The 21,852-nt window shown below is 42.3% G+C and overlaps 1 protein-coding gene across 4 annotated transcripts in view; it reads left to right on the top strand.

The window, feature by feature from the left end:
- Znf608 (zinc finger protein 608) overlaps window positions 1-13,398 on the top strand; it is a 98,410-nt gene extending 85,012 nt beyond the window's left edge. For 3 of the 4 annotated variants that reach the window (XM_033766397.1, XM_033766406.1, XM_033766404.1), the window contains 7 exons: window positions 2,085-2,172; window positions 2,624-5,078; window positions 6,744-7,161; window positions 7,717-7,889; window positions 9,766-9,919; window positions 11,806-11,887; window positions 12,472-13,398. In XM_033766397.1, the coding sequence (XP_033622288.1) occupies window positions 2,085-2,172; window positions 2,624-5,078; window positions 6,744-7,161; window positions 7,717-7,889; window positions 9,766-9,919; window positions 11,806-11,887; window positions 12,472-12,478 (3,377 nt within the window). In that variant the 3' untranslated portion in view covers window positions 12,479-13,398. Of the gene's footprint in view, window positions 1-2,084; window positions 2,173-2,623; window positions 5,079-6,743; window positions 7,162-7,716; window positions 7,890-9,765; window positions 9,920-11,805; window positions 11,892-12,471 lie in introns of those variants that run through there. The other variant, XM_033766402.1, reaches the window with a different exon arrangement.
- Window positions 13,399-21,852: the final 8,454 nt, after the last annotated feature.

Here is a 21,852-nt window from a genome sequence, read left to right as displayed (position 1 = left end):
CGGAGCCGGAGCCGCTGCTCTCCCCGCCCCGCCCTCCACCCAGCCAACCAGACGTGGGCCCTGCATCCGGCGCCGGCCAATCCGCGGCTAGCCTTTGCTGGAAAGGCGAAACCCTTAGGGGAAAAGCAATAACAAAAGCCTTTCACTGCAGACAAATGTTAAGTGTCTGTGCAGACTTTTCCTGTTTTTAATTTTATTGCTGCTAGAATGGAGGGTTTGTTGTTTCTTTCATGTTTCCTTTCAAGCAATTTTAATTATACATTTGTGCTACATCAGGGACTCTGGAACGCAGTGATTCAGCTCGCTGCATCTAAAGCTAAAATGCGGTAACCTTCTGGCAATACAGATATATTCCTGCACTGTAAATATAGCTGACATGCTAAAGAATTTTAAGCATCTGCAAAGGTCTTTGACACCACACACAGTGCCCGAGAGCAGATGATGAGAAAACCTGCTCTGTCTTTCCCTCCCCTCGTGAAGGGACGTGCTCCTAAAGAATCTTTTCCTCCGATTGTTGTCATGTGCAGGTTTTGACCAAATGCCTCATCACCACCGATTCTTGTTGCAATATGAATTTCTTATACTCAATGGGAAAAAAAAATCCTGAGGGAGTTACAAAGGACTCAGCCCTGATGTGAGGAAACGCTTGTGTTGCTTCCTCCTAGCTTTTCTTCCTGTGCTAGACTATTGCTACAATAGGCTGAATTTACAGTGAGTAAATTCAGCTGTCACGTAAGTAATAACAACACAGACCATATGGGAAGCTATTAAAAAAAAGAAAACCTTTGGAGACTCGTGAAAGAAAATCTTCCTTCTTTGCTAAACTCCCAACCGTTCACATATTTTACCTGATGTTTGAAGGTTCTCAATGAAATGAATCTTACCTTGTGAGGGTTTCCTTGCCTGAAAGGAGCTCAGCCCAGGCTTTCTGTAAAATTCAGAATGGCAGCAGTAGCACAAGGGAACAAAGAAATTAGAAACGGACTTTGAGTCCTGTCTGTCGTCTGGTACTTCCCAAAAAGAACAGGAGGGAGGGAGGTTGCAGAAAAGGAAACAAAGGTTCACACGAGCATTTCATTTGTTTGCCCTAATATTTTATATAGGTCTCAAAATCTAGGTCTTTTAAAATCATGCTTTAAAGAAACAATTTTTCAAAAGTGGCATTTGTCCTCCAGCGAAATAAAGAGGATGTTGTATTTTATTTCTCTGTGCCGTATGGTTACTAAGTGCACTTAGGTTTAGTAATTCACAGATGCAGTGCTAAATTAAATTGTCTGCAAAGCAGTGGGGGAAAGCAGCTTGCAGGAAACAAGCGTGTTGGTTTTGAGATTTCTTTTCTAATCCTCTGTGGCAAATGCTTACCAAAGTTGATTCTAAAGATAACCCCAATAGCAAATCTATTGTGCACATTTATTTTCTTAAGAGGGCTATTTTAGGAGCCCATAACATGAAACAAGACCAAACAGTGAAACAGACACCGCACCCAGGCTGATTATTGTCTCACAGAGTCAAGGAGGAGAGGATTAAGGAGAAGGCAGAGCTGATTATCAGCTCTGGACTCTGAGTCCCCATTTTCTCCTCTGTGCCTATTTTTATGCACCGGCATTTTTTTTCTTAATAAAAATCATCATCGTTTTGTGTTGTTGAATTGGAAACAAAACCAATTCTTTTCAGTCACCTTCTGGTTTAAGCACTGGTAACTGGCGCTGAGTTTACATTGGCTGCTTGCCAAACGAAAGCAATTATGTGTAATAATAGAAAAATTAAGAGGTGAGCGTTGCCATTTTATAGCAGGACATGGCAAAAACCATTTCCTTCTGTCAGCAGGATCGCGATTACACTCTCACACACAGTGTCGGCCTTCTGTACCACGTGTGTGTAAGCACCAAGTCACACACACACACATCATTTCCTGTGGGTTTTAACTTGAGGTCACTGAAACCAGAAAGAGGAAGACTGCAAACCACAGCTTTTGAAAGCAAATGAGAATAGAATTTTGCTGATAAAAATACCAAAATAAAGTGAAGTAGAAGTAAAGTGATCGGTGTTAAGTATGATCCCCTTTTATCCTCTTCTCCCTGCAGGGGTCCTGGTTGTCAATGTCACGTGGAGGAACAAGACTTACGTGGGGACCCTGCTAGACTGCACCAAGCACGACTGGGCCCCTCCCAGGTATGCATAGGCCTTTCATCCCCCCTTTCCCTGTGCTCCCTTTGCAAGGAAACTAGAGAACAGATTAATAATATGTAAAAGTCTACTTGTAATTGAAATCAGGCAAAAGAGAAACGAGCAATTCAGGACTGAACACGGTAAAGTGAAAATTCTGGCTTTCTTTTGTATCAGGAGCCTGCTCCCCCCCCCCTCGTTTTCTTCTCTTCTTAAAATGGGAATTTGAACTGGATTGGAAGCCAGCTATCTGAGCTGTTTTTCTTTGATTTTCTGAAGCAGAATATAAGTCATCTGTAGCCTGTTCTTTTGCAGGTGTTGAACTTGTCAGTGGAAAAAGAAAATGTTTTTCCTCAAGCTACCCAAGTGTTGACTCCTCTTGGCTGCTTTGTGCACCTTGTGATTCCGTCTGACTCTTGGAGATGCTCACTTTGACACCTATCCCTTACTTCCCTAGGTTTTGCGAGTCACCGACAAGTGACCTAGAGATGAGAGGTGGCCGGGGCAGAGGGAAGAGAGCAAGGTCGGCCGCCACCGCCCCTGGCTCCGAGGCCACTTTCACCGAGTCCAGGGGGCTGCAGAGCAAGAACAGAGGAGGGGCCAATGGGAAAGGAAGGCGGGGCAGCCTCAATGCCAGCGGGCGGAGGACACCCCCAAACTGTGCTGCAGAAGACATCAAAGCCAGTCCTTCCTCCACCAATAAGAGGAAAAACAAGCCTCCCATGGAACTGGACCTGAACTCCAGCTCTGAAGACAATAAGCCTGGGAAGCGCATCCGCACAAACTCTAGAAGCACCCCCACCACCCCTCAGGGGAAACCAGAGACTCCTTTTTTGGACCAAGGCTGCTCTTCTCCAGTGTTAATTGATTGTCCTCACCCAAACTGCAACAAAAAGTACAAGCACATTAATGGCCTGAGGTACCACCAGGCTCATGCACACTTGGACCCAGAAAACAAGCTGGAGTTTGAGCCCGACAGCGAGGACAAGATCTCAGACTGCGAGGAGACCTTGAGTAATGTGGCCCTTGACTGCGGGGAGCCAAGCACAAGTGTGTCTGCTTATGACCAGGCAAAGACACCCATGTCCCCTGGTGCCGGGAACCCCCCTGGGACTCCCAAAGGAAAGAGAGAGCTGATGAGCAATGGCCCGGGGGCTCTCATGAGTCCCAAAGCTGGGAAGACCTCTGGCAAAAAGAAGGGCCTTAACAGTGAACTGAACAACCTTCCGGTCATCTCTAACATGACGGCCACCTCCGACAGCTGCTCGGCCGCAGACAGCGCGCTGACGGCTGAGATGCCCAAACTGGAAGCAGAAGGGCTGATTGACAAGAAAAACCTGGGAGACAAAGAAAAGGGCAGAAAAGCAAACCATTGCAAAATGGACAAAAACCTCTCCAAACTGAAAAGTGCGCGGCCCATTGCCCCGGCCCCAGCCCCCACTCCCCCGCAGCTCATTGCTATACCTACTGCTGCCTTCACAACCACCACCACCGGGACGATGCCCGGCCTGCCCTCCCTTACGACCACTGCTGTCCAGGCCACACCAAAGAGCCCTCCTCTAAAGCCCATCCAACCAAAGCCCACAGTCATGGGAGAGCCTGTCACCGTGAACCCAGCTCTGGTGTCGCTGAAAGACAAGAAGAAAAAGGAAAAGCGCAAGCTGAAGGACAAGGAAGGGAAAGATTCGGGAAGCCCGAAAGTGGATGCAAAGCTGGGGAAGCCGGAGGACACCAAGGGCACTGGCAAAGACTTACCTGGGCATTTTTTAAAGGAGCATCTCAGCAGGAATGAAGGGCTGGCTAACGGGCTGTCAGAGGCTCAGGAGAGCCGCATGGCCAGCATCAAGGCCGAAGCCGACAAGGTCTACACGTTCACAGACAATGCCCCCAGCCCGTCCATAGGCAGCGCCTCGAGGACGGAGTGCAGCGCCCTGGTGAGCGGGCAGGCACCCATGGGCCCACTGCATGTGCTGACCCAGAACGGCGCCGAGAGCTCGGCTGCCAAGACCAGCAGCCCGGCCTATTCAGATATTTCCGATGCTGCTGATGATGGTGGGTCTGACAGCCGGTCAGAGGGCATGAGGTCAAAGGCCAGTTCCCCGTCCGACATCATTTCTAGCAAGGACGGTATCGTGAAGGGGCACTCCTCCACTGCCGCACCGCCGTCTCAACTGAAGGAGTCCCCTTCCCCCTATTACCATGGCTATGACCCTTATTATTCCCCGAGTTACATGCACCCCGGCCAGGTTGGTGGCCCTGTGGCTGGGAATAGCGGGAGCTCACAGGCCATGAAGATCAAGAAGGAGTCCGAGGAAGATGCAGAGAAGAAAGACAAGGCAGAGCAGCTAGAGTCTAAGAAAGCGGACCACAGTTCTGCATCCCTGCAGCCGCAGCACCAGTCGGTGATCACGCAGAGGCACCCTGCCCTGGCCCAGTCGCTCTATTACGGCCAGTACGCCTATGGGCTGTACATGGACCAGAAGTCTCTGATGGCCTCCAGCCCTGCCTACAGACAGCAGTATGAGAAGTACTATGAGGACCAGAGGCTGGCAGAGCAGAAAGTGGCCCAGGCTGGCAGAGGAGACTGTGACAGGAAGACTGAGCTCCCCCTGAAGGAGCTGGGCAAGGAGGACAGTAAGCAGAAAAGCACGCCGTCGGCCACAGTCTCAAAAGCTCCCTCTGCTCCGGAGCCTAACAAAAACCATTCTAAACTAGGGCCGTCAGTGCCTAATAAAACTGAGGAGACAGGTAAATCACAGCTTCTCTCCAATCACCAGCAGCAGCTTCAGGCCGACAGCTTCAAAGCTAAGCAGATGGAAAACCACCAGCTTATTAAGGAGGCTGTAGAAATGAAGTCTGTCATGGACTCTATGAAGCAGACAGGTGTAGACCCAACCTCGAGATTTAAACAAGTAAGATTGTGGATCGTGGCCCCGACAGAGAGAGAGTAGTCTGAGACGCGTACATGTCTGGGGTTGATCTGGTTAGACTTCTTCCACAGGAGAGAAACCAACACCAGGGTTGTTTTTGTTTTTTCCTCTTGAAAAATATTCCAAAAGAGTCTCAGGAGTTGTTGTGTAGCTGTAAAATGTACGTGGCTTGCTATTTTCTTACTATGTTCCAGACACGCACTTTGCAGACCTGTGTTCCATGCCGTCACTGTGTTCAGTTCTGTGGCTCTAACGCAGTCCCTTAATTTCTCACTGAGTCTAGTGAGGGCATTCCACTAGAGATACTAAATTCCTTTCACACTCTGAGATTCTAAGTTTGATCGCTAAATAAATTTCCGCTAGCATCTTCTAGGAATATTATAACTGGGCGCCTAAATCCATATTTCCTACTCTTCTTTTGGTGGTACTGGGTGTTGAACCAGGGCCTTCACACTGAGCTACATCCCCAGCCAGTTTTTGCTTTGAGACAGGGTCTGGCTAAGTTGCTAAGAGGCCCAGAGTCTTTCACCTGGGCTGTGAGATGCCTCCATTCCTGCTCCACACCCTGTGTTAGATGCCCAACGCAAAGCTCTACGCTGAGCGTTTGTGAGGAGAGTGGCCTCAGCACTTGTCCCAGGTGCCGGTGGCAGCCGTCTTGGGAACACCTGAGAGTCAGTCACCAGAAAACCACACAAGTGCCAGCACTTTCACGGTTCTGGCATTGTGAGTCACGCAGCCTCCAGAGCAGTCATTCCAGTACTGCTTAGCACTGCCGCCCCACCCCAGACCCCTCCTGACAGAGTCCCTGTGAGTCAGAGCGGCAGCCCTTTCTGCATGACATTTCTGCCCAAAGTTGGGGCTAAAGCCCAATTCTGAACGTCCTCTGGGACCTGAATTCCTGGTGGATTTACACCACCCGTGGAACGGGTGCCACAGAGGCCATTTGGGATTCTCAGTTTCCCCTCTACCAGAGGCCCAAGTCGGGCCGTTGCTTGACAAGACTGCATTTGAACAACACAGTTTTGGACATTCACGGATGGCTTTGTTTTCTAATAGAGAAGCCATAATGTGTGCTCTGAATTTGAAATTTTGTTTTGATTAAGTTGTTAACACATAATGAGAAGTGAGCTGATGTATTAAGCCTCAGCTGCAGTAAGTGAAGAAAATGTATTAGAAAACTAGGAGTTTTTTCTTCTAAGTGATGTTAATAGCTATAGTAATTGCTTAAATTTGCTATTATTAGCTTGAGTTAGAATTTTTAAAATCCTTTTTACCTATATGAGATGTTAAAAGGAAAATGAGGGTTGGATTAAATATGTCTGAGGATGTTATTTAATGTTCAGAAATGACATTAAGGGACTAGCTCTGAATTCCAACAGCCAAAAGCTGGGCTTCTCAGTTGGGCAGCAGGTTGACCTTGATACTGCTTGAGCTTATAAAAGATTTGGTTTTGCCTTTTCTACAAGGAATCAATGGTAACCCCAGACATTATTACTTTACGAGAGGAGTAATACCAAGCGCCTAACACATAAATAGATGCTAACTTTGTATGCGGAGTAATAGTAATAGTGCTGTCGGGATGACTAATGGGTTTCCTTAAACATTGAAGTTTTAAGACAAATGTATATATATATATTTTAAAATCAGGATCCAGATTCAAGGACGTGGCATCATTACGTCTACCAGCCCAAATACCTGGATCAGCAAAAATCAGAAGAACTTGACCGAGAGAAGAAGTTGAGAGAGGACAGTCCAAGGAAAACTCCTAATAAAGACAGCGCCGCGTCCAGCCTGCCCGTGTCATTGACAAGCATCAAAGAAGAACCCAAAGAGGCCAGGCGTCCCGACTCACAGTCAGTGGACGACAACAAGCTGAAGAATGACGACCGAAAGACCCCTGTGAATTGGAAGGACTCCCGGGGGGCCAGAGTGGCAGTGTCCTCGCCCATGAGTCAGCATCAGTCCTACATACAGTACTTGCATGCTTATCCTTACCCGCAGATGTATGACCCCAGCCACCCTGCATACCGGGCTGTCTCTCCTGTCCTAATGCACAGTTACCCTGGTACGTGTTGTGGGTTCTGACTCTATGGGAGGGAAGAGGCAGTGTTCAAGTATTAGCTATTAAAGACTCAAGATAAATTAGAAGCTTCAAGAATGACATTTATTTTGCTTGTTTTTATGTTGTTTAAAGTCCCAGCGATGAAACTGATTTAATAGAAGAATTTTGGCAATGAAATGTCAAGAGTCCTCAGCTGTAGTTTCCGTAGTCTCTGATGGTCTGCTGTAGATGTTAGACTGACAGATACTTTATTGCCTATGAAAATATTCTAAGCACTTACTGTCATAATCATTATAGTTACTATTCCTTACACTTAAGCAGACACATAAGTGTGTGAAATGGCTGTAAGCTCAGTTCTGTTTATAACCTTCATTCATCAGGATGAATTAACTGGAGAAAATCGGAGAATCTAGATATAGTAGAACAACGATGTAGCTCGTCTTTAATGTAACCCCTTATTTTAAGATGTCTGACTCTTATCACAAGTTCATGTAACCCAAACGATTTTTTTAAAGATGTAGCGCATAATTTGATGTGGCATTTGTTGTTTATCTGCAGGGGCCTATCTCTCTCCAGGATTTCATTATCCTGTTTATGGGAAGATGTCAGGGAGAGACGAGGCAGAGAAAGTCAATACCAGCCCCAGCATCACCACGAAGACAACCACTGAATCTAAAGCCCTGGACTTGCTCCAGCAGCATGCCAACCAGTACCGCAGCAAGTCTCCTGCTGTAAGTCTGGTTCCGTTGCTATTTAAAGGACGTGTTTGGGGGGAGAAAAGGGGACAACCTATGGAACAGTCGTGGAACCCAACTGTGATTTTAGGAGGCTGTTTTATCCTTCATACATAAAGAATAAACTGTTCAAAAATAAGATGCTTTTACACACGAGAGACAATTGTTGAAGAATATATGATAGTTAGCTCTTCTGTTGAAAAATGTGGTATGCCTTGCTAACCAGGAGGACACATATCATGTGGGAATTTAAATTAATAGGAAACAACTTGTGGTGCAAATTGTTGTTGATGAAACACTGAAAAATTAAGGAATAATCAGGCATAAGCTGTTGACCTATTGGGCAACTGTGGAACTTTTTTAAAAACTTTTTTTGGGGAAACAACTTTCAAAAATCAGGATTATCTCATACAGATATCCTTTTTCTCTGAAAACAGTTGAAAGTGAGACATGGTGATGCCCACCTGGAATCCCGGCACTTGGGAGGCTGAGGCAGGAGGATTATAGGGTTGTAGCCAGCTTGGGCTACATTGTGAATGCCTGCCTGGATTGCATAGTAAGACCCTGTCTCTGAAAACAAAGAGCAAAAAGATAATGGGAAATCTGGTCCAAACCTTACTTGACAGCAAAGTAATGGAGAAGTAGACTCCTGTTGCTGGTGTATGCCTCCTCCCATCCGTGCAGCAGGTATACAATGAACCCGCCCATCTCACACCACTTGTCTTTGTTGTTAGCCTGGCCTCTGTGGATGTGAGTTTTATATTTCTCTGTGGATCTGTGGTATTCATGTGGTCATTGCCCATACCTGGATGTGACGGTTCTAAGTCAGAAAAGAGAAGTTTAGAATCTGTTCCCTACTGCGTGAATGGGTCCACTCAGTAGAAAAGCTGGAAAGGCACCTGAAGAGTCATTTTCTGTGAGTCCTTCTTTTGGTAACTAGATTTTTTTTTTTTAAATCCAGGTGCAAAAAGAGAACTGCAGTGAAAGGGTGATTAGGTTCTCACAAGGTAGAAATGTACAGGAAACATACATTCCTTAACCAAACTGTGGCTTGGGAGCATTCAGAATTTGGAGGATTCCAGATGTGGATACAGCATAACGGTTTCCTGTGCAGTCCTCCCTTGATGAGTGCAGGGAATTCGTTCCAGAGGATGCCAAAAGCCAGGCATTCAAATACCTTTATATAAAATAGCATGGCATTTGCATATAATTTACTCACGTCTTCCTTTATATGGTACTTTAAAGTATCTCTAAAAGATGTCAAATATTTAACACAGAATAAATGCTATATAAATAGTTGTTCTACTGTATTCTTAGGAAATAATGACAAAAATCTATATATTTAGTATAGCAAGTTATTACAATATTTTTGTTGGTTGAAGTACAGAAGTGGAATTCGTTGAATGTGGAGGACAGACTGCGCTATACGTTGACACGTGAAACTGGGGGGTATATTTTCATTGGAACAGAATGGATAGAAATATGCTTAAAACTATGAGAATTACAAGTGTAATGAGAAAATGGAATCATCTTCAATGGAATCTGAATAGAATCTTCAAAATTACTTGTTTTCCTTGACGCATATGTAAAAGTTGTTGTGAGAAAATGGTAGATTCTAAACCTGCAGTTATGAGCGACTCTGAGGAGAATCTCGTCCTACTTGGTGCACTTTGGGTGAGGCAGTTAGTTTTGGTTTAATTACAATGGAAACTAAAGCACATCTTTTAAAAGTATTGCCAACTAACAGAATTTTGAGTATGATCTGCTTTTTAATCATTTACACATATTGCTGAAGAGACAAAGTTTGGCTAGGTATTCCTATTCGGTGTGTTTCAGAGAATTAAGTAAGGGACGTTTTTCTTCCTGATTGCAGCCGGTGGAAAAGGTGACAGCCGAGCGGGAACGGGAGGCGGAGCGGGAACGGGATCGCCACTCCCCCTTCGGCCAGAGACACCTGCATACCCACCACCACACCCACGTCGGCATGGGCTACCCTCTGATCCCTGGCCAGTATGACCCTTTTCAAGGTCAGCAGCTCAGTTCTCATTGCTTTATTTCCATTTTCTTCTGGGAAAGTGTTGCTCCATCTACCTGATATGATTTTTTAAATACTGTACCGAACTTTGAATTAACAGCTTGAGAAGGGGAAGACTTTTATCACTTATTTCTTAGTATTTCCTAGGCTATTCACACATCTTTGTATTCTAATGGCTTACGTTTACTAATTGTCCCTGGCTGATGGTATCAGGCGCTTACTGTTATCTCACAGACTGAGGGTGGTGGTAGGGTCTGGGGCACTGAATATAACAATCAGAAGATCAGATATCTACTGCAAGGAAATTGTGGAGAAAAGGGCAGGATACTGGGAGGCTTTGGTGAAATGTGTTCTGTCCTTCTCTGTCTGTAGGCCTTTTGCTCTTTTCTTATGCAAGTGGTGAGGAGACTCAGTCCAGCACTTTCTAATCTAATTGGAGGGCTCTTCACAGCCCTTCACTGCTATCGCCTTCAATAAAAAGGAAGGTCGAGAAAAAGAAGCCTTTTCAAGAATCTGTAGACTTGGCCTTCTGCCGGAGCCATCCATTCGTGGTGTATTAATTATCGTAGTGCGTCACCTCAGAAGGTGTGGGGGTGGGCCTGGTCTCCCCCAGCAGTCCCACCTGCCTGGGATACTGCTGTCTTTGTCAGCATGGGTGGTGATGCCTCCGTAGCATAGACTGCATTGCTTTAAACAACAGAAATACATTCGCTCACGGTTCTGGGGGCTGGGAATGGGAGATGGTGTTCCACTCCGTGGCGAGGACTTTCACAGACTTGTCAGCCGCTGCACCACCATCTCAGTGTGCTCTTGCAGGGAGGAAGCCCAGACCTGAATGTCTGTCTCTGTTCTCCCGCTCCCAGTATTCACAGTGGGATGAGACCATGTCAGTTCATTTGACTTTAATTACCTCTTCCTGGGCCCTGTTTCCAACTGCAGTGAAACTATAGAGTTTAGGGCCTCAACATAGGAATTTCTGGGGGACGTGGCCAGGTTTCTTCTTACCCCACTATGTGAGCATAGAGCAAGATCGTTCTTATTTATTTAACTCTCATTACTTGATGTCAAGCAAGCATCTCTGCTTCTTAAACAGCTTGTATTGAGTACGAACTTGGGAACTTGGCAGAGAAGCGGCTTTTGTTTCTAACGCATTGTAATCTGACGTATTCACATATCATAACTGTGTACGTGAGCAGAATGTCTTCCCGTATATTGTCGTTGTTATATACTGTCTTACATTACGTCCGGGGAAAAGAAAGCATGTCCGCATAAAGGACATAGAAGAAGTGAGCAATCTTCTTTCAGTTTACTTTGTTTCCCAGGACTGTTTTCTTTAGAATTTAAGAGAATTCTCTGTTAGGCAACTTAATGTTGTTCAGGGAGCTGTTTCTGTCTCTGCTACCTTTGTCTTATAGATTGAGGCTATTTCTAAGTCTGATTTACCGACTTCATGTACTTTATCACATGCGTTGTGTTAAATCACTTGGAGAAGGATTAAAGTGATCAAAATTATTATAAAGGTATTGCATTCTAAGGAAATGGCATGTTGTGTTTATATTTCACTGTGACTTTTTATTCTTGTTGGTGCTTATTATTTCTTCTGAGCTGCTTATTCAGGAACGTGTGCAAACTATTCAGCACCTGGCAGAGGCAGAGGGAATACTATATCCTCTCTGAATAGCTATTAGGAAAACTGCAGACTCTTCAGTAAAGGGATAGATCTGGTTAGACCGAATGGTTTGTCCTCTGTCCTTTCAGCACGAAACATTTCATGTGTTTGCTTAGGAAGAGACAGATTGCTTCTTCTGGGTCTGTAGCCTGCCGGCATTACTGTTTTCTGCGGAAATGTCTCAGAAGCTCCCATTTCTTCCCCACTAGGCTTGACCTCTGCTGCCCTCGTTGCCTCTCAGCAGGTGGCTGCCCAGGCGTCTGCATCAGGAATGTTTCCTGCACAGAGAAGGTAAATGTCATCTTTGTTTTCCGTTCGTGTCCTAGGCACAGCCATCATAGTCGTTCTGGGAAAGCCAGGATTGGCCTTTTAGAGGAAAGCGTTAGTTCCTCAGGTTCCTAGGGTCATAATGAAGGTGCTTATTGTGCACACGTCTCATCAACTTGGATCCTATGAGACGTGTTCCCTAAATGTGATGTGGATGTCGGCGAGCCTGTTTGTTTTTTACACAGTTGAAATTTCTTTAGGTTCTCCTTGCAGCTTTGTTAAAGTAACTCACCACAGTTCCCTTTGTTTTATTATATTTGCAAATAAAGTTACAAATAGAGTAATTTATTACCATAATGCTGAAAGTAATGTTGGTTCCTGTTTCATCTACCCCTTAAGCTGTTTTAAGAAGGGACAATTTGGAGTTATTATTAACATAAAATTAACGTTTTCACAATTTATGTTATCACATCATGTCAGTTCATTTTGTCTGGCCTTGAATTCCACGAATGGAGTAGAGTTAAAATAACTCTCAGTCTCAGTGTTTCCAGGTTTTCAGTGTCGAATGTCGGTAGAGGCCTATGCTAACATGTGCTTTTCTTTTGCAGAGAATAACAGGATTAGAAGTGTACGGTGTCATGTGACTGGATCACATGGGGAAGCGCTTTATACAGACATCAGTTCCATGGTGTTAATTTGAAATGCCTTAATGGCAGGCAAAAACCAGTCATTTCATTTTTGTAAATTACAGATTTTATCACAGAGTAACAAATGTTGCTGTAATTAAACTTCTGTTTTATATATATATATACGTATACATATCTGTATATATACATACACATATATATATATATACATATATATATATTCTTTACTTTTTGTATCAGTAACCAGGCTCGCACACACAGGGTCTGCTGCCAAGTTGCAAACCACTCAGTAAAGGAAATAAAAATGTATTTGTCATGTTGAAAAGTGTTAGCCACAAAAGGCTGCTTAGTTTCTTTTCCTTTTCTCCTTTTAAACTGTAAATAAAGAACGTTATGTATCAGCGTGCCCACCCCCTTGCATACCCTTCCTGTATTTCCCGTGAGCCCTCAGAAAGGCGAACTGTGATGGTGACACTCGGTACAGTTTAGATGTCTGTCGGTGGCGCCTGCTAAAGACGCATCAGTGTAAAGTGCTCCTGTAGTCACTGTTTGTACTCGTGCATTGTGGGAAAAAATACTTCTGGAAGGCATGGGGTTGCCAGTACCACAAAAACTGTGTTGTATATAATGTAAAGATTAAAATGGGGAAATAATGAGCATCTGTGAATAATAAGGTGTCATTTTTTGATAATCTTGAATGGCAAATAACCCAATAGCCTGCGTAACAGAGACATCTGTGATTGTTCTATTACTTGAATAGTCCTACAGTCCTTTTCTTTTTTTTTAAATGTTTACAATTTTCCAGTTTTAGAAAGACTTTAACGCCATTGCCTGGTTACTTGTTTTATGCTGTAATCTAGTTTATTTTATGTAAAATGTATATTGAATGCTTTCCTTTTTTATACCTGCCTTAAATAATTTGGCAATCAGAATTAAAAAGGTTTTTTTTTTTTATAATGGCTTCTTGTCTGTCTCATTATTTCTAGCTGGTTGGTAGAGATTTTAACTTTCAGAGAAGGATTTCTTAGTACTATAAGTGCATAAGACATGACATACTTTTCATATATGAAATTTGGGTGCAACAACCTAGCTGTGTGTGTAGTCCAGTGAATCTATAAGTACTCATAGGTTTTTACTCTACAGAACATGTCACTACACACTAGTAGGTACAGATTTCTGTAATGTGGAATGATATTCCAGACAAATACTAATAGAGGTTTTAAAAATTAAAAAACAAAGACAGAAACCTTGTATCACTTGGGCAGCAGATAGTAAGTCAGCCAGCTTGTCACTCAGTTGATTTACGAGAACATGTTAGGTCAAACTTTACCTCCGTATTCTTATTTTCACTTCTCCTCTTCCTCCTCCCTCCCTGCCTTCCTCCCTTTCACCTTTGTTAGCTTCAGTGGAGAGCTGTTTAGCACCTGCTCCACCCTGGGCCTGGCACATTGTACCAGGATTGACTGAAATGCGCATAGCAAACAAGATCTCCTGTCCTTACAGAACCTTCATTTCTTTGTGGGTTAAAAACGTGTGTCTCAGTTACTTTTCTTGTTGCTGAGGCAATATCCCTGGCACCCAAAACTAAAGAAGGAAGGGTTTATTCAGCTCACAGTTTGTAGAGGGCTCAGTTCCCAGTCAGCCGGCTCCAGGGTGGCACCGCAGAGAGGCGTCACGGAGAATAAACAGTTGATGGCAGAAGACAGCACAGCAAGCAGGGGGGTCTCCTGCATCTTAGCCAGGCTGCTTAGAACAGGCGGCGCTCGACAGCCCTCATTCCAGGGTCCTCGATCCTAGCACTGTGCCACGAGTCTGCCCAGTGCCACACACCCTGCTCCAGCCACCGCTGACAAAGCCCAGCCTCTGACCGTGAGGCTTTGGGGACATCTAAGACACAAGCCACAGCAGTGTGTTCGCTGGTTGATACATGTTGCCAAGGTAATTACAGTCTGGGTTGGGCACAGTGAGTGCACAGGAGTCTGGGAAGCTGGGGAAGGCTACACTACCGAGATGAGCAGCAAGGTGTGCACTCTCCTGCGGGGAAAGCACTGCAATGAGATGAAAGGCAGGTGCAGCAGTCCTCAGGTGCCAGGGAAGCTGCTTCCCGCGCTTCGACTGGTTGGTTTCATTGGTTTCCAGTGGCAACTTTTTATGACTTTACTGTAATTGCTAGTGACAGTTTTACCACTTTATTTACTAAAGAGTTCTTTGAATGGACAGAGTTTGTCTTGGTATAATTTGGTTATGCTTTAAATGTCTTCGCCTCATAAATGAACAGACTTTTTGCAATTGAAACGTTTCCTCCGCTTTTGAAAGGCCGCCTTAAAGTGTTGCATTTGCAACTTGCCTCGCAAGTGTAGCTAATGTTCTTCCTAGATTTCAATGGAGGATGTTTGTCCCGCAATTTTGAGTTCATTTTTCTTCTGCGTTTCATCTGTGTTGTCATTTATAAAGACATGTTTTCTGGTGTTTCTGCCTACACAGAAGACTACTTCGCATATTTTAAATCCTTTTTAAAGTATCAAAATTTTCAGTTCTTAAACCGTATTTGGATTATATCTTGGAAGAGTTTACATCACCGGTCTGTCTCAGTTGCCTTGAGGGTCCTCCAGTTCCTGGCCAGCCCTTTAATTGCCAAAACACGGGAGCAGAATTAGATCCGTTTACATCTTCACCAGCTGAATTACCTTGCTGTTTATGTAGACTGCGTAATACTAAGGATTCCTGATGATTTCTCTGCTGTTAGCAATGCATATTTTTAAAATCACACGTATACAAGCTACAAAATACACAGGGTATGTATTTATTCCTTGCCAGGATTTCACTCACTTCTAGTTCGGTGTTTAAAAAGATAGGACATAAATACTTGCATTAGACCATGCTTAACTCTGCTACTGTAATAAATGGGAATGCTGATAAATACAGAGAGACACATGACCAAAAAAGCTCAATGTGAGCCAAATAGGTCCCCCTCCTGCCTGGGCTTTTACCTGAACATGATTCATGACTGGTTTACACCAATCACTAAAAGAAGTTCTGTTTCTTCCCCATACTTTCACAGTGTTATGGTCGCTGATGATAACATGAATTACCAAAGGCTAGAGCTTGTTTATATTTTATGCCATTTCTCTGGCCGAGTGTACAGCCAGTACCAAATGGTAAATTAAGATTCCCAAAAGACAAGCTTACTTGGCTCTATTATATTACTATGATGAAACTGCCATTAATACGCTTCTAATTGTTTTACTTTTATAGACATAAAATCAGTCCCCTTAGTGACTAATAAGAGGGTTTATTGATTTTGCTAACCATTATTCATTCCAGGCCTGTTCGTATCAGCTCGTCCTGAACCTACGCAAAAAGCCTGCAGTGCTGACACAATGCGGATTAACTTTGTGGAGAAACCAGAGCTGCAATCCCATCAGATGAAGAATATTAAAAATAAGGCAGTAGATGCTATATAGAGCCATTTGTTCCTACATTAGGGACTAGATGGCTTTGTCATGGAAACTTGCCATTGATGTTCTGCCCAGAGTAAAACGGCCAGCCCTCCACTTTCACACTGGCTGCAACTGAAGGGTCTGGGAGGAACCACAGTGAATAGGTCTGATTGATAAGGGACAAAATAGCAGTTTAATGATAATTACTGGTCATTTCATTCCTGCTCATGACTCTGAAAAGGAGATAAGACAGGCAAAGCCATTTAAGGTTGTTTTTGTCACTAACTACTGTTATGCATTCCCTGTTTCCTGCAGTAGTCTGAGACCTAAACGCTGTTCACTTTCAGGAAACTTTAGGGGAGAAGCAAAGCGAAGCCACAGTGTACTGGCAGGAATTCTGCCATGATGTCTTGCTCAGTCCTTAACAAAATCATTCTTTAGAGGATAGTGCTCAGCCTCAGCACTGAACTGTTTTGTACCAGATAATTCTTAGTTTGGGGGTCCTGGCCTGTTGAACAGCACCCATGTCCTCCATCCCAAAGATAATGGCAACAGCTTCCCCAAAAGTCTTGACAGTCAGCTGTCAGGAAGCGCAGAACTCCTGCCTGGGCTCTGCCCCATGCTGGGCTCTGCCCCATGGGGACTCCTGAGTTGTGTTTTGTTGCTTCTAAAGAGCTCCAGGTAACCATGGGAAAATACAACAGGATGCTTATATGAGCAACGTAGACAAAGTTGGGCAAGATCTGTAGCTCTTTAAAGAGAAATGGATCATGTAGAATCCAACACAGTTTTCATAGTTGAAAGTTAGTTCAATGTAAAAACTGAGGGTTCTATTCACTTCATAACATAAATTTTCAATATTGTTTTATATCAGCCTTCAAAAGTAAATATTGTTTTTCCCTGGAATGAAGATTGCCAGGTTGGGAAAACAGGATGAATGGGGTAATGCTTTTTATTTATGTATTTTTTAATTTATTAAATTTATTGGTTCATTTTAGGTATACAGTATGATGGTGCTCATCATTGGGAATTTGTACCTTTATATGATATATCTTGGTTATTTTCTCCCTCCCCTTTTCTCCCTTAAACCCCCCCACTTCTCCCTATTTACAAAGACTTTGTTCCCAGTTTTCCATTTCTCAAATTTTTTCCAGTCCCTTCTTTCCTTTCCCGTACCCCTCCTACTGCCCCTTCCCCTTTAGACCTTTTCTTCCTGTTTCACACTATTATACATTTTGATCCTTATTTACACTTTCATTTCTCACACCAGAAAAACTATTTGGTATTTACACATGTGTCCTATTTATTTCACTTAAGAGCATGGCCTCAATGTGCATCCATTTGGCTATAACTGACTAGTTTCTCATTCTTTATAGCCGAGTAGTACTCCATTTTATTAAAAAAAAAATCTTCCAGTCTTCAATTGATGAGCAATTGGGCTGTTTCCGAGTTTTAGGTATTACAGACTGTGCTGCTATCACCATTGCTACACGTATATTGCTGTGGTGTGATTCATTTAATTCTTTTGGGATGATACCCAGCAGGGGAACAGCTGAGTCAAATGGGACCTGCAATCCTAGTTCTTGCTTTTTTTTTGGTATCGGGGATTGAACTCGGGTCCTTGTGCTTGCCAGGCAGGCCACCGAACTGCTGAGCTAAATCCCAGGCCCCTTAATCCTAGTTCTTTGACGTATCTCCATATTGATTTCCACAGTGGTTGCACCAGCCTGCACTCCCACCAATGGAGAAGGCTTCCTTTCTCCTCATATCCCCACCATTTGTTATCGGTTGTTTTCGTTTTAGCAGCCGTTCTTTCTGGGGTGAGGTGGAATCTCAGTGTTGTTTTCATCTGCATCTCTCAAATGCCCAGTGATGTGGAACATTTTTTCATATGTTTATTTGCTGCTTTTACTTTGTCTGAGAAATGTCTGTTCATTTTGGATGCCCATTTATGAATTGGGTCTCTAAATTTGGGATACTCTGATTTTTTTAAAGTTCTTTTTACATTTTAGATAGTAGTTCTTTGAGGAAGAGCTGGTAAGAATTTTTCCCACTTGTAGTTTGTTAGCTCTGTTGGTGGTTTCTCTTGCAGTGCAGAAGCTTTTTAATAAGATGGGATTCCAATTGTTGATTCTCTGTGCTAACTAGTTCCTGTGCTACTGAGATTTATTCATAAAGTCTTTCCCTATGCCAGTGTCTTCAAGAGTTGTACCTAACCTATCTTCCAGCAAGTTTAGTGTTTCTGTTTTAATATTTAAATCTTTGATCCACTTGGATTTTGTTTAGTGCACGGTATAAGATATGGGTCCAGTTTTAATCTGTGGCAGTTTGAAATCCATTTTTTCCAGCGCTATTTATTAAAGAGGCTATCCTTCCTCCAGTGATGGTGTTTGGCTCCTTTGTCAACAATTAGTACGTCTGGAGTTGTTTCTGCATCTTCTAATCTATTCCACTGATCCTTGGGTCTGTTTCTTTGCCAGCACCATGCTGTTTTTAACACGTTGACTTTGTAATATAGTTTCAAGTTAGGGATTGTGATATTCCCAGCCTTGTCTCTGTTGCCTAGAATTGCTTTTGCTATTCTAGGTCTCTTCTGGTTCCCAATGAATTTTTGGTTTTCTCTAGTTCTGTGAAACATATTGTTGGGATTTCAATCAGCATTGCTTTGTATCTATACAGCAGTTTGAGAAGTGTGGCCATTTTCACTATATTGGTTCTTCCCACCTAGGAACCAGGGATATCTTTCCATTTTCTTATATCCTCTTTAGTGTCTTTTTTCAGAGTGCTGTAATTTTTCAAGGTAGCGATCTTTTATTTCATTAGATTGATTCATTGTTTAGAAGCTATTGTGAAAGCAATAGTTTCCCTAGTTTCTCTCTAGTGAGTCTATTTGTGTACAAGAAGGCTATTGATTTTTGAGTGTTGACCTTGTATCCAGCCACTCTACTGAATCTGTCAATTAAGTCTAGAAGATATTTAGCAGGGTTTTTTGGGTCTTCTATGTAGAGTATCATGTCATCAGTAAATAATGACAGTTTAACTTATTCCTTTCCTATCTTTCTTTTGTTTCTTTCTCTTGTCTAATTTCTATAGCTAATGTTTCCACAGCTATATGGAACATGAGTGTTGATAGTGGACATCCTTGTCTTGTTCCTGATTTTAGTGTGAAAGAGTTCAGTTTTTGACCATTTAGTTATGATGTTGGCTATTGGTTTTTCATAGATAGCTTTTATCAGATTGAGATAAAGACCATATATTTCAATTTTCTGTAGAGTCTTTATCACGAATGGGTGTTCAATTTGTTGAATGCTTTGTCTTCATGTATTGAGACAATCATGGTTTTTGTCCTCGAGTCTATTAATATACATTTATTGATTTACGTATGTTGAACCATCCTTGCATCCCTGGGATAAATCCAACTTGGTCAGGTTGTATGATCTTATTAATGATCCTCTGTATTCTGTTGACCAGTATCTTACTGAGGATTTTTGCATCAGTGTTCTTTAGGGAAATTGGCCTGTAGTTCTCTTTTTTGGGGGGGTGTTACTCTGCTTTCAGAATCAAAGTAATGCTTGCTTCCAGGAATGAATTTGGGTATGTTGCTTCCTTTCAATTTCATTAAAGAGTTTGAGAAGTAGTGGCATTAGATCTTCCCTAAATGTTTTGTAAAATTCAGCAGTGAAGCCATAAGGACCTGGGCTTTTCTTTGTTGCTAAATTTTTAATTACATTTTCAATTGCACTGATTGAAATTGGCATGTTTATAATTTTTTAATCTTCGATCAACTTTGGTAATTCATATGTATCTAAGAATCTGTCCATTTCTTCTCTGTTTTCCATTTTATCAGTGTATAGGTTCTCATCTAGATATTGATGATCCTCTGAATTTCTGCTGGGTCTGTTGTGATTTCACCCTTTTCATTCTCAATTGGATGGATTTGAGCCTTTTCTTTCCTTTTTTTTGACAAGGTTGGCTAAGGGTTTATCGATTTTATTTATTCTTTCAAAAAAACCAACTCTTCTATTTGTTCATTTTTTTGGTATCATTCTCTTAGTCTCCATTACATTGATTTCTGTTCTGATCTTTATAATTTCCTCTGGTATGAGCTTTGGGTTTGTCTTGCTTTTCTTTATCTAGAAGATTGAGGTTCAGCATTAGATTTTTTTCCCCATTAAGTTTATTGGAACATTTAAAACAAACAATACTGTTACATTTATCATTGGGATCTTGTACTTTTATGTGATATGTCTTGGTTCTTATTTTGAGCTCATTCTGTTTTCTGAGTTTGGGCATTCACTGATATGAATTTCCTGCATAGAACTGCTTTCATTGCTTTCATAGTGTCCCATAGGTTTCTGTATGTTGTATTGGCATTATCATTGAACTGTAGAAACTGTCTTAACTTCTTTACTTTCCTCTGTTACCCACTGGTTGTTCATGAGAATGTTATTCATTTTCTATGTATTTGTGAAGTTCTTGCAGTTTCTTATGCCATTGGTCTCCAATTTAATTGCACTATGGTCTGATAATATACAGGAGATAACTTCATTTGTTTTGTACTTTCTTTTTTGGGGGGAGGTACCAGGGATTGAACTCGGGTCCTTGCGGTTGCAAGGCAGGCCACCGAACCACTGAGCTAAATCCCCGGCCCTGCTTTGTACTTTCTTAAACATGTTCTGTGAGCTAGCATTTCGCCTGTTTTGGAGAATGACCTATGTGCAGCTGAAAAGAATGCTTTTTCTGATTTTGTGGAGCGGAACACTCTGTACACATTTAAGTTCATTTTTTCAAGAGTTTGGTTCAGTTCTAGTATTTTATTGTTGTTTTTTTGTCTAGATGATCTATTTGTGACAGTGGAGTATTGCAGTCACCCACTACAGTTGTATTAGTGCTTATTTGTTTGTTCAAGTACATTAATATTTGTTTTATATAGTTGGGTGCACTAGTATTTGGTGCATATATATTTATGATTGTCATCTCTTCTTCTTGGATTTTTCCCTTCACAGGGATGTAGTGGCCTTCATTTTCTCTCTTAGTTAGCCTTGGTTTGAAATCTAGTTTGTCTACAAATAAGATAGCTACCTCTGCTTTTTCCTGGGTTCGTTGAATGGAGAACTGTTTTGCATCCTTTTACTTTCAGTCTATGAATTTCTTTTTTAATTAAGTGTGTTTCTTGTATACAGCATATTGTTAAATTTTGCTTCTTAATCCATTCAGCCAGTCTATTTCCTTTGATTGGTGAATTGAGGCTATCAACATTGATGGTTCCAACTGATATATATTGATTTATCCTTGTCATGATATTTTCCTGTTATTGGTTCTTTCATTTTTTACTCTTCTCCCCTTTCTCTTTAGTTTCTTGCCTTGCCTGATGGTTTCACTGTTTTGGGCCTTATGAAGTTGTGACCCTCACTGTCTTTTCCTAAGATATTCTTTAGAATTGTTTGGAGTGCTGGTTTGGTATTCATGAAGTTTCTCAGGTCTTCTTTGTCATGGAAGTACATTTTTCCCCATTGATTTTTAAAGATAAATTTGCAGGATATATCAATCTAGGTTGAAGAATTTTTTCTAAAAATGCTTGAAATACTTTGCTTCAGGCTCTCCTTGACTTGAGGGTTTGTGTTGAGAAGTCTGCTGTGATTCTAATGGGCTTTCCTTTGTATGTGATTTGTTTCTTTTCTCTAACTGCTCGTAGGATTCTGTTCTTCTGTTGGGTTTCTGGGATCTTGACTGTTATATCTGTAGGTGTGGACTTTTTTGGGGGGGTTATGTAGTCCTATATGCATCACTTAGCTGTATGTCAAATTCTTTTTCTCTGTTTGGGAATTTTTCTGCCAGTACTTCTGTGAACAGTTATTTTTTAATGTCTTTTGTACTTTCTCTGCTTTTTCATGGACTCCTC

Source organism: Fukomys damarensis, unplaced genomic scaffold (genome assembly GCF_012274545.1).
Source record: "Fukomys damarensis isolate Sample0158 unplaced genomic scaffold, DMR_v1.0_HiC HiC_scaffold_3, whole genome shotgun sequence".
NCBI classification, from domain to species: Eukaryota; Metazoa; Chordata; class Mammalia; order Rodentia; family Bathyergidae; genus Fukomys; species Fukomys damarensis.
Note: the sequence above shows the minus strand (reverse complement) of the source record. Positions and strands in the feature narration are given on the sequence as shown.